At 52.4% G+C, this 11,316-nt stretch overlaps 1 protein-coding gene across 1 annotated transcript in view; it reads right to left on the bottom strand.

Moving 5' to 3' along the window:
• The window catches only part of CDK12 (cyclin-dependent kinase 12), a 21,720-nt gene that overhangs the window by 397 nt on the left and 10,007 nt on the right, over positions 1–11,316 (bottom strand). The window contains exons 5-15 of the mRNA XM_010133797.1: positions 9,640–9,816; positions 8,225–8,364; positions 7,428–7,598; positions 6,504–6,693; positions 5,607–5,663; positions 4,974–5,075; positions 3,879–3,956; positions 3,346–3,462; positions 2,807–2,938; positions 1,902–2,116; positions 5–213 (exon numbers count right to left, since the gene is read on the bottom strand). Coding sequence (XP_010132099.1) covers positions 5–213; positions 1,902–2,116; positions 2,807–2,938; positions 3,346–3,462; positions 3,879–3,956; positions 4,974–5,075; positions 5,607–5,663; positions 6,504–6,693; positions 7,428–7,598; positions 8,225–8,364; positions 9,640–9,816 — 1,588 coding nt within the window. The remainder of the gene's footprint in view (positions 1–4; positions 214–1,901; positions 2,117–2,806; positions 2,939–3,345; positions 3,463–3,878; positions 3,957–4,973; positions 5,076–5,606; positions 5,664–6,503; positions 6,694–7,427; positions 7,599–8,224; positions 8,365–9,639; positions 9,817–11,316) is intronic.

Here is an 11,316-nt window from a genome sequence, read left to right as displayed (position 1 = left end):
CCGCCGCCTGAGACTCGTGCTGCTGAGCCGTGGCTTCTGTCAGAGCATTGATGGACTGGTTGAGAGCCTCCAGCTGCTGCTGCATCTCGGGGTTAGAGTGCACGTTCAGCAGCTGGGCCATCTGTGGGACGCTCAGATCAGTCTGGCTCTGCAGCAAGTTCAGTAGAACAGCGAGTTCGCTCTGGTTCAGCTGCTGGGTGATGTCTCCAAGGCCTGCAGGAAACACAGGAAGTGTCACAGGAAGGTTAAGCAGAGCCACACCACATTGGTTTGGAATCGTGATGCTGTACGTGCCACTGAACTCCTCTTCTCCGCGTCCCTGGGCTGGGGGAAAGCATGGAGGGCTCCAGAAGGAGGACTGCAGGCCAGACTGGTCCGATTCCCCTCAGCTTGGCCCCTGCAGCCTGCACTGAGCAGAGCTGCAGCAGCACCCCGTGGCACCGCACACACACTGCGCTCACCCAGGGCTAGAGCTGGGCACTGCTCCGGAAGCCACCGAGGCCTTCACTGCCCCTCAATCCACCCACAGAACCACTGCTGGAGCCAGACCTCCCCGTTAGCTAACCAAGGGCACCCCAGGAGACAGACTGATGAGAAAGGCCACCACCGGTGACGGCAGCTCGTCTGAGGACGTGTGATGAGGAGGACAACCCTCAGCCCACGTCAGTGGCAATCGGAGCGGCAGCTCTGCCAGCAGCTCGGCCCCTCCCAGGGCCCCAGCAACACTCCGCAGATCAAAAGTGCTTCATCCCGCCCTGGGAAGCGGGTTTCCGGGGCTGGAGCTAAGCTGCTCTTGGGGACGGAGGAAGGGCGTGCACCACTGATGCAGCAGAAGAAATCAGGTCAAGCAGAAGGCAATTCCTTGCTGGAAGCTGCCCTGGGATCATGGGACTCTGTCCCGACCTGCGAGTTTCCAGGTTAGCCTAAAATACAACCCCTGAGCAGCATCACCTCCCTCTGCACCACGCCAGAGCAGAGCTGCCTGAGTGACAAGTGACAAGGGTGTCCCTTCACACCGACACTGGCTTTTTAAGTCAAGCTTTTGGGGAAGAAGGGTGCAAAGGTTTGGTTTTAGACATTCGAAATTCAGCTCCCCTTGCTGGTAGGCAGCGAAGAACGTGACACTTGCTTTCCTCAGCTGTTTGTTAATCCAACCACCACCTTTTGTCCATCTGCCATGTTCCACTGAACACATGGATTGTGCATTCCCTGGAGCAAGAACTGTCTTCCTCGTTACTTGTCAGTACGTTTGACACAAAGGAAGCTTTAGCCTGTATCTGGGTTTTTATGAGGCTTCTACAGAAAAACCAGCATGGTCTGGGCAGCTTTGTAACCCTCTGCGTTCCCAGGAACAAAACACCTCCCCTCTGACTATTTTCTAGACACAGGAAGGTTGGTCACAGGTTTGGAGCCACACAAGTTCTGGTCCTGCAAGTCTTTATGACCAAATCATCTTTTTTGCAACAGGCACAGTGCCATGCTGCACACTTTGGCCCACCAGCTACTAATGTACTACTTAGTACTACTCTGTACCTAATCCTTCCAGAATTTGATCCGCAAGATCCAGCTCCAGCTCATTTGCACACTTTTTACACTGGCTGGACCTAAGTGATGCCACAGCTCCTTTGTCACCCTCTGCGAAAGCACGTTTCAGAACCAGTAACAGAACTTAGAGAACAAATTCACAGTCAGCTCATCAGTGAGCGACTTCCAAAGACAGCCAGAACCCTCCGCAGGCCACAGTTTTCACAGCAGAGGGAAAAACAGGCCAAAAAAAGAGTCAGGATGGGAAGATTCAGGAATGAAAGAACCAGAGCGGCTTGAACACATAAGCCTCCCCCGCCCAGCCCAGGGAGGCGACGCGTCAGGAGGAGCCGTTCCAGACCGAGCTGGGCACTGACCTACTGCATCTCCAGCACCAGCCTCTGCTTTGAGCGGGGCAGGCGGTGGGGGCACAGGACTGCTGTTGTTTTTCACAGTGTCTGTGCTTGTAACAGAGGTAGTTTCTTTCCGAGAAACTTTTGATAACGGTGGCTCCTCCACTGCAATCCCGCTTTGCCGCTGCCGCCGGCGTTTCTTGCTCCACAGCTCATGGCAATCCTGCCAGTGGGGAAGGCTGGAAGAGAACAACACTTCGCAGTTAACAATCACGGCAAGAAAACCCATTTAATCCCCAAAGATGACAGAAAGTTATCAGAGCCACGAGAGAGCACCGATGTCTCTCTGCCTGCAGCCACACCATTAAACCAGAACGGTGAGTCCTAGAACCGGGAAAGGCAGTGCAATTGCACGGGAATCTTTTAATTTGCACTGGGACCGTCTGAAAGGACAAGGGGAGCTACCACACGTCTGGTGGTTTAAGAAAGCACCGTTACTAAACTGCCTTTAGTAACATTGAAGGAAACGGGATCTCGAAAGCTACCTTCGCCCCTGCAGCCAGAGAGGAGTTTTCCCATCTGTGGGACTGGAGTGGGAGGGAGCTGCAGTCTGACACTGCTCAGCAGCCGCTCTCGGGCAATTAAAGGAGGCCAGGCCGGCCCTCTGCGGCACAGAGGACAGGGACGTGCTACACACTACTCTTGTGTATCTGCCAGCACCTTACAAGCATTAAATTGAGCTTCACAAAACCAGCAGCAGAGGAGGAGGAGTTTGCTCAGATACCTGACAAAGGCAGAGTTGAGAAAATAACCCAGAAATTGTAACTTAATTCTGACCAGAGAAACCCAGGGCCAAGCCAGTGGCTCCTTTCCAAAGCTCCTTAGCAGAGAGCCCAGCACGGGGGAGGATGGAGGAGGCTGGAACTTACTCAGGAGGGGCCATTTTGCTGAGATCAACGTCCTTAAGGAAGTCACTCTGCAGGGCCTGCTCCGCCGTGCAGCGCTTGTTGGGGTCAAGCGTCAGCATGTGGTCCAGCAGGTCGAGCGCAGACGAAGGAATGCTGTGCAGAGAGGGGGAAACAGCTGGGTTAGGGGCTGCTCTGAACGGGGGGAAGAGCCCGCGGTCAGGGGCACGTCTCAGGCCTAAGAGAAACCCCTGCAGCCAAAATTTGTTACTACATGATGCAGCAGCTCAGAGACATTGACAGAATGAGCATCGGATACCCGATGTTTCAGTCTCATTTTTGCCACTGATGAAGAACAACTCTGCCACAAATCCCAAGAGACCGTCGCACGTTCACTCTCTCCCTCAGAGAGCAGGCCTCAGGGCGGCCGCGGGGTGGAAGGGAAGCAGGGGAAGCGCTGCTCTATCCCACCAGGTCAACTGAGCCAAAGCAGAGCAGAGTCACGCTTGTAACCATCACCCCCACAACCCCCACGCAGCTGCTCATCCTTTAATGGCACTCACAAGGAGAACTCCTCACGCAGGCGCCTTCGGTATTGCTTCTTCGGCTTCATAGTGTTGAAGTAGGGCAGCTTGATGACGTCCGGCCACACCGCTGGACACGGGGTCCCACAGAGCCGGCTGGGAACCAGAAGAGCAGAGTACAATGAGCGGGCAGAACGCAGCCGGGAGGAGAGTCACCAACCCGAGTGGAAACTTCCTGTTCTGAGCAACTTACTGCACCGACACCCTCGGTCTGGGCACACTTCAGTGAAGGTTTGATAACTCTCAGGTTAAAAAGGAGGAAGAACTCTTGACTCTATAAACCACCCAACACAACGAATGTAATTTAGGTTGGTGATTTTTGCACTCTAACAACAGCGAAGGTTACTGAGGGCACACGCTCAACAGACACCTCAACACCCAACTAGCCCCACGTGCAGGTACAGCCATTCGCTGGCGGGTCACAGGGACTGAGGGCTCCTAACAGAGCGGCTGCGTGCGCCAGCAGCCTCCGCAGAACCTCTCCTCATAGGCATGCATGAGCAATGCTTTACCTGATTAATTCAAGCTGAGCCAGTTCCAGATTGGCTTGAAAAATAGGCTTCTTTGTAAACAGTTCCCCGAGGATACAGCTGGAAAGAGGAAAAGCAAGAGGTCACGACAGCAGACCCTTGGGACGATCGTTTGAACACTGCAGTGTTTCTGTTCAGAAGCAGCTCTGCCTGAGGAGAGTTATTTGCATCGGGGCTTGTAGTTGAGAACTGACAGAGTAACCTACATGTCCAGAGTCACCCGCTCCACAGCGGGGGAATGCCGCTCGCCGCTTAACGTGTCACAGGCATCACGCCTTGACTCTTTGCAGGGAAAGGAGGATGTGTCGGTGGCATGACAAGAAAACCAGCCGGGCATCTTAGTTCCCTCCAGATTCAGCCCATTTATCTGCTCAGCTTTACTGGGGGATATCTGCTGGCCCAGACTACCCTCAGCCACCAGCAGCTGCCTGTGTGTCACCGCCGAGCACAGAGTATCACCTGGTGCGGACGACACCACTTGTACAGCTGGAAGGGAGAGGAGAGGAGGAGGGAAGGAACAACTCTCCTTCATTCAGTCCTTAACATCTACCCTGCAGCCTTCTGACAGGAAGGACGACCGGTGCTGAACAGCGCCGTGGGCTGACACAGGCACAGGGCACCCACCTGCAATTGGACCTCACGGATGGAGGTTCCCGAAGTCATTAGCAGGGCCCAACTTTCACAAACCTGTTGTTTGTGTATGAAGCTCTGCTGAAAGTCTCCTGTAAGTATCTCAATGGGAAGGACACGTCTGGGGAAATCCAGCCCCACTTCCGAATGCTGAATCCTGGAGACCCTGCTCTGAACCACTTGCAGAAGTTTCCTTCAGTCTGTGGCTGAACTGCCCAGACTCCTCCCACTCAAGGGGCTCCCTACGCTACCAGAAACCTGAAATTTCTACTTTAAAGCACAGAATTTTGGAAGTTCTCCTGCAGTATTGCACCCCTCTGCCCAGCTGGAACAGACGCAGCTTCAGGGATCAGCCCAAACCAGGGACCACCTTCCGTCAGGACAACCCGATTCCTGTGCTGGTGTTCACAGCCCCAACGGGACAAAAGGTCCAAACCAGGCACTTACCCACAGCTCCACACATCTATGGCTGGTGTGTAACGCTCCTCACCTAGCAGCAACTCCGGAGGTCGATACCATAACGTAATGACTTTATTTGTGTACGGACGGCTGGAAGGCAAGATGCAAAACAGACTGATGACAAGAGCCTCAAACTCCCTCACAAACTTAATTTTTACTTCCAAACTGCAGTTAGGTAAGTAGAAGCTGTGGGCTTTGAGTGGCTTGACTTCAGCTGCCTGGGTTAAAGCTGGTGGGACATCACAGCTTTTACAGCTCTGCCTGTGCACACACAACAGCGAGTTGTAGGTTCCCAAGACCGACAAATCCTGCCCTGCCGCAGGCCGCTGCAGGCTGCCAGGACTGAACCGTGATGGCAGAGCAGGATGTGGTCCACGGCAGGTCAGGCCGCGAAGGCGCCTCAGTCCTTTATCAGCTGGTTTGTCTAATGAAAAGCTGTTAATACCAGCCAGGGCGATATTTTTCCAACAGCTGGAGTTGCATTATGCCACCTACACCGAAATCACTTCTCCAGCACTGCCCGGACTTCCAAGTGACGGGACTGTGTGGGTGTTGAGAGGAAAGGAGCTCATCCCACCCCTGCAAGCCATCTCCCCCTTCCTCCAGCCCACTGTGCCTCACCTCTCCTCTGAGCTGTAGAGTCGGGCGAGTCCAAAATCTGCAAGTTTGATTTGACCACTGAAAGACAAAAAAAAAAAAGCCCAGTCACTGGTTTGAATCACAGCTGGGCTCCCAGTGCAAGCAGGAAGAGGTGAAGGAACCCCCCGTGCAGCAGAACAAAGCAGTGTCTGCAGGCATTACTTTTGGATAGGCCTGTCTTAATTTTCCAGTTCCCATTTAATGCTTCAAAGAAACAAAAAGAAAAAAAAAAAAAAAAGCAACAGATCAGCCTGGTCTCTAGCACAAACCCTCCCCAAGAGGACAGCGTCCAGGGAAACGCTGTAGGTGGGTACCCCGACAGTGGGTGTGGTTACACACAGTGTTATTCTCTCAAAGTGTTCACGTCCAGGTAACGACTTGAGGATTAACAGTGAATGGATAATTGTGATACTGACTGCCAAACCCTGCTATCCAGGGAGGAGAGCGTATCCTGGGGGACTGCTGCTTCCTGCCTTAACCCTCCGTGATTTCTCTGCACACAAGCGCTTCCAATAAACAGCATTTTTGCCAAAATGCCACGGAGACCAAGTACACAGATACCCATGTACTTGAAGTCAACGTGAAAGAAAGTTAACTGTAAGGAGCTGCAAAAGGGTGGGCAGAGGTCTCCCGTGGCGAGGCTGCTGCCCGAGGAGCAGAAGGTTCTGAGGGCTGCTCATCCTGGCAGCAGGAGCTGGGCTCTCAGCCGGCATGGGCACCCAGGAAAGGCACTGCCTAATCACCCGTCACCCCACTGGTGAAACCCGCGGGGCTGTGTCCTGCAGCGGATCATCATGCCCCACTCCTGAGTGAGCTCGAGGTGAGGACCACAGAGCGCAGGGAAGAGCCTGGACAAAAGCGTCTCTACTCCCTCGTTACCTGTTGTTCAGTAAGATGTTGGAGCACTTAATATCTCGATGAAGGAAATTCTTTTTGTGACAGTAATCCAGACCTTCCATTAACTGTTTCATGAAAGACTTGATATGGTCCTCTGAGAAATGTACCAAGCCAGATTCTAGCAGCCCCATTAGGTCATGGTCCATGTACTCAAACACAAGGTAAAAGGCACCTGGCAGAATAAAGAGAGAAACGATTCGAGACACGAGGGGAGACAAAGACAAGGGAGAAATGAAAGGACATTCACTTTGTTTTCTTTAACGTGGTTTTGTGATATTTACTGGGCATCACAGATCCTTTTTTTTTTCCTCCAAACCACCTAAGCAGCCCCTGTAATGCACCCAGCTGACACCTGACACCAAAACAGGCCCCAAACTAAATTCCTGTGAAATCCCGGTCCCGTTTCCCCATTGGTTTTGTTTTTCTTTCAAGCCAGTTTGTTGAAGGGAGAACTGCTCTGCATGGCTCCTGCTGGGGTTTGTGGTGTCCTCTGCCACCATGGAAGGGAAGGAAGGCCCCAGACAAAAGCTGGTGGGATGCTGGAGCCCCCTTCTTCCCCAGGACAGACCACTCTTCATGCTTTAGTAAGTCTGTTGCCACTAATCACTGTTAAAAGTGACCCTGTAAAGGCTTTTTTGTTTGTTTTTTTTAAAAAGACTGCTGTTTTGTGACTCTGCAGGAACCCAGCACATCCTTTCAGGCCCATTCAGCTCATTTTAACTGGGATCTGCCCTTCGGTGCAAGGGCAAATCCAGTCGCCAACTTGCTGGTACTACAAATTGCAGGGAAACACAAAAAAAAGAAACTCCACACCAGTTTAGATTTTTCATTTTACACTAAAACTAAACAAAGGGAGTTGCATCACCTCTTTGGCTAATCGAAACCACACCCTGCAGCAAATGCTACCTTTGTCCTTCTTGAAATCCAGTGCATCTTGTTTGTCCGTGACAATTTCCTTCATGTTAACGACACTGCGGTGGATCAGCTGCCGAAGGATTTTGATCTCGCGGATGGCCGTGATGGGGAAACCTTCCTTCTCATTGTCCAGTCGCACCTTCTTGAGAGCCACCAACTCACCTGCCAAACACACCGGTGTCAAAGCTGCTGCCACATTGCTGCTGACAGCTCTGGAGGTTTCCAGGGGGAAGTGGAAAGCGGCTGCGAGCCCAGTCAACATCCACCCAGGAAGAGCAGAGGCAGCTTTAGTCACCACCCTGCTCGTCTTTGCGAAATGGCCCTGTCAGAAGTTACCACATCAGCAACCCCAGCTGGATGACACCAGCGCTGCTCCTGATCTGGTTCAGCGGGAAGTCCCACGAGTGAATGTAAATTTACCCCGGAAACCACGCCGGCCGCTTTCACCAGCTACAGCTCAGCCTGACAAAGGCCTGTTTGAAAGGCAGGGGCTCAGCTGGCCCCTACGGCTGCCCCAGCTCCACCCACCATGACCACGGGTCAAACCACACACAGGGCACCACAGGATCCCGCGGGCAGGGGGGGCAGCTGGGCGCTAACTGGCAGGATTTCAGAGCTCCTGCTCTTTTGCCCCTTTGGGAAACACCGATGTAGAAGGGCCGGAGCCATGCTGAGTTCGACAGGTTTGTCGAACTCGGCGTGGAACACTGCTAAGGCTGATTTTAGCACACCCACGGTACAAGGCCTTAAGGAAGCAGAGTCACCCAGAAGGCACTTGATGTCCTTACCTGTGTCCTTGTCCTTGGCTTTGTACACCTGCCCATACGTCCCTTCTCCAATAATCCCAATGATATCAAACTTGTCCACGCAACGCTTGCCCCAGTCGCTTTCTGTCTGTCTCCTTTCCCCATATCGAGGACAACAGATTCTGGGAGATAGAAGAGGACTGTTAGACACCGAGGGCTCCTCCTCACCCACCACCCCACAAACCGGTAAAAAACTTCAGTTGCTGTAAGCTGTACTCTAAAAACAAGCAGCAGAGGTCAGGCCCCCCGCTCCACCCCCGGCAGCTGAGTGTTCAGGGGAGTTTAATGCATTACGCTGTATGACCTCAAGCACTCCAGGCATAGGGATGTCACCCTGTCACCCCACTCGGTCATGCTGCTCCTGGGGAAGTCAGGAGTGCAGAGAGGGGATGACAAGCCCAGTGGCTGTCATGCCCCCCCATTCCCACATTTTGAGGTGGCAGAAGCATTTTGCTACAGCCTCCCTGGGGCACAGGTTTAGCTGTGCCCATTTCTGCACAGGTCTATGACATACTTTTAACTCCTCCTTAACTTGAAGGAGAACCAAACCAGGACCTTTATCTAAAAAAATACCAAACAATTATGCTACAGCAGGACAAAAAGGGCCGTTTGGAATCTTCTGCAGAAACTGGACATTTGATTTTTATTAAAAGAACATGTAGCCAGCGCTGTGCATGCAGAACGCCCAGGGAGCTCGGTCCCTGACAGCCCCATGTTTTGTCATCAGGAGATTATGTATGAGCAGCACTTCAACTGTGCAAGAAGAAAAGGTGTGTGTCTCCTACACACAACAACCAGACCCCAGCAGCACCCCCAGCTGCACAGGGGGATGCTCCTCAGGAGGTGGTGTGCCTGCAGGCACAGCTACATCAGAAGCTGAGCGAACTTCCAGGGTGGATGTTGCTGGAGACTGGGTATGACACACTCCAGCTACTGCTGTCATTAAGAGGAGGGCGACAGCATCGACCACAGCTCCAGCACAACGCCTCGACCATGCTCTCCACTGGGGCACCATTTACAGAACGTCCCCGCCCTCCCAACCCCCTGCTAATTCTCCATGGATGGGACGAGTGGCCTTCGACTGTACACTGAACCGCGTCTGGGACAACAGAATTTCCGTACAGCTCAGCTAAGTCTGGCCACAGATCTGTAAGTAAGTGCACGGTAAGTGTCCTCCCCATCCAGAAAGGGATGGGGAGGCTGCCGAGAGCTGGCCAAGCAGCTGCCAGATTCCATTTCGCTGCACTTTCAGCAGCGCCGTCCCCACACAGCACAGGGCACATGGTCAGCTCTTCCAGGAGCACTGCGGCCCACGCTGACCCCTAAAGCTTTGGAAAGGTAGGCTGACATCTTTGAGAAGCGTCAAAAAAGCCAGAAAACACGAAAGCAAGCCTTACTTTGGTCTCTTTTTGAACGGTTGCTGAGGTGGTGTGGCTGCCTTTGGTTCCGGGGAGTCAGGAGGAGATGGGTCCCCTCCAGGGAGCTCTGGAGGGAGCGGGAGGTCCGTGAGTAAGTGTCGTGGTCTCTGCTCTCTATCTTTCTTCACAGGTTTTGGAGGAAGAATCTCTTTTGGACTAAACTCCGAAAAGTTAATACAATACACAAGTCAGACTCAACAGCCAATGAACAACACAAAAAGCCCACTGTAGGCCAGCCGCTCTCTGGACGAGAGCGTGAAGTTAAGGAGCCCGAGCTTAAGTGCCAAAATCAGCACAGCCAATGCAAACCAAAACAGCCTTAAAATTCACTGAGATAATATATCAGGAGAGGAGAGCGTTAGGTTGGAACCACTGTCTTCAAGCAAACACACAGCTCCTGCAGCTAGAACCTGCACAGATCAGGAGCTGCTCTGAGCTCCTGGTAAGACTGTTCAGGGTATCACCCAGCCCCACTTTCTGACCCTTAGCTTCCTCTAGTTAGACCATCTATTGCCATGAAATTCAACACATGACTTAAGGACTGCTACAAATATGAACTCAGAATTAAATCCTGCTACATGAGTAACTTCCAGCTTCTTTGCAAGGACTGAAACGTAGCTCTAGCTTGTCCAAGCTGCCGAGAAACAGACAGCTGATTTTTGAAAACAATTACATTACCAACAGCGTTGAAGTTCAGCTTTGAAGTTCAGCTTTGACTGGCAAGAGTCCCCTCAGCAGAACCTCGTTTCTCTCATGTATGTGACAGGGAGAAATGCCAGGTCTGAACAGGCAGGAATTCTCCACACAAATCTCCAACAGGAAAAGCAAAATACTAGGAGATAGGAACAACCTTCCCAGGTCCGTTCTGAGGACAGCCCACAGGAGGTTTGCTGGTTGCCAGCATCACCAGGTCTCCTGCTCCAGCACAGAGAACTCCACATAAACGACCAGATGAAGTAGGTTGTTCCCCCAATTCCCCTATTAGACAATGCCTAATCCACAGCCTCGGTGGAGGTTCTTCAACGCAGGGTCTAAACAGCCAGGGCCTACAGCCGCATGTGGGAGGTAAGAGACTTTGTTCCAGCAGAGTTCTGTGCTGCTTTCTTAGGGCTTTCTGCGTGTACCTGAGGCACTGATCAACGTCCAGTTCTTACAGCTTGAACGGTCACAGTTACACAAGAGCAGCTGTTTGACTTGGTGTTCAGTCCACTCCTAACAACTCGTCTGCTCCTGGTAGTATTCAAATATCTAACAGCATATGTTAAGCTTGGGCTCTCTGACCTTGTCTAAAAGGTTCAGCCTTTTTCCAGACACACACCAAAACCCGCTCCTTGGGGAGGACCAAGGGGTGTTCGTAGGTTGAACCTGCAGGTGGTTTGACCTCCCAGGAGGTCCCTTCTCTCCCTCCTACTGGACTGTTTCCCAACTCACTGTTATCTGTGCTTAGTTGATCTGTTTGCACATCAGCACTAGCACTGCCGGAAGGTTTCTGTAACTTTTAATTGCCCCTCAACATTTGGGTGTTCCACCAGCAAAGCGAGAACATCAAGAAGACCCTTCAGAGCTGCCCAAGCAGAAGGAAGACACAGTCCGAACACCAACCACCAAACAAAGACTCCTTGAAGCCACCTCCCTCCTTCCCCTCCCCTAAAATAG

The sequence above is a fragment of the Buceros rhinoceros genome, unplaced genomic scaffold, assembly GCF_000710305.1.
Source record: "Buceros rhinoceros silvestris isolate BGI_N320 unplaced genomic scaffold, ASM71030v1 scaffold20980, whole genome shotgun sequence".
Classification (NCBI taxonomy): domain Eukaryota; kingdom Metazoa; phylum Chordata; class Aves; order Bucerotiformes; family Bucerotidae; genus Buceros; species Buceros rhinoceros.
Note: the sequence above shows the minus strand (reverse complement) of the source record. Positions and strands in the feature narration are given on the sequence as shown.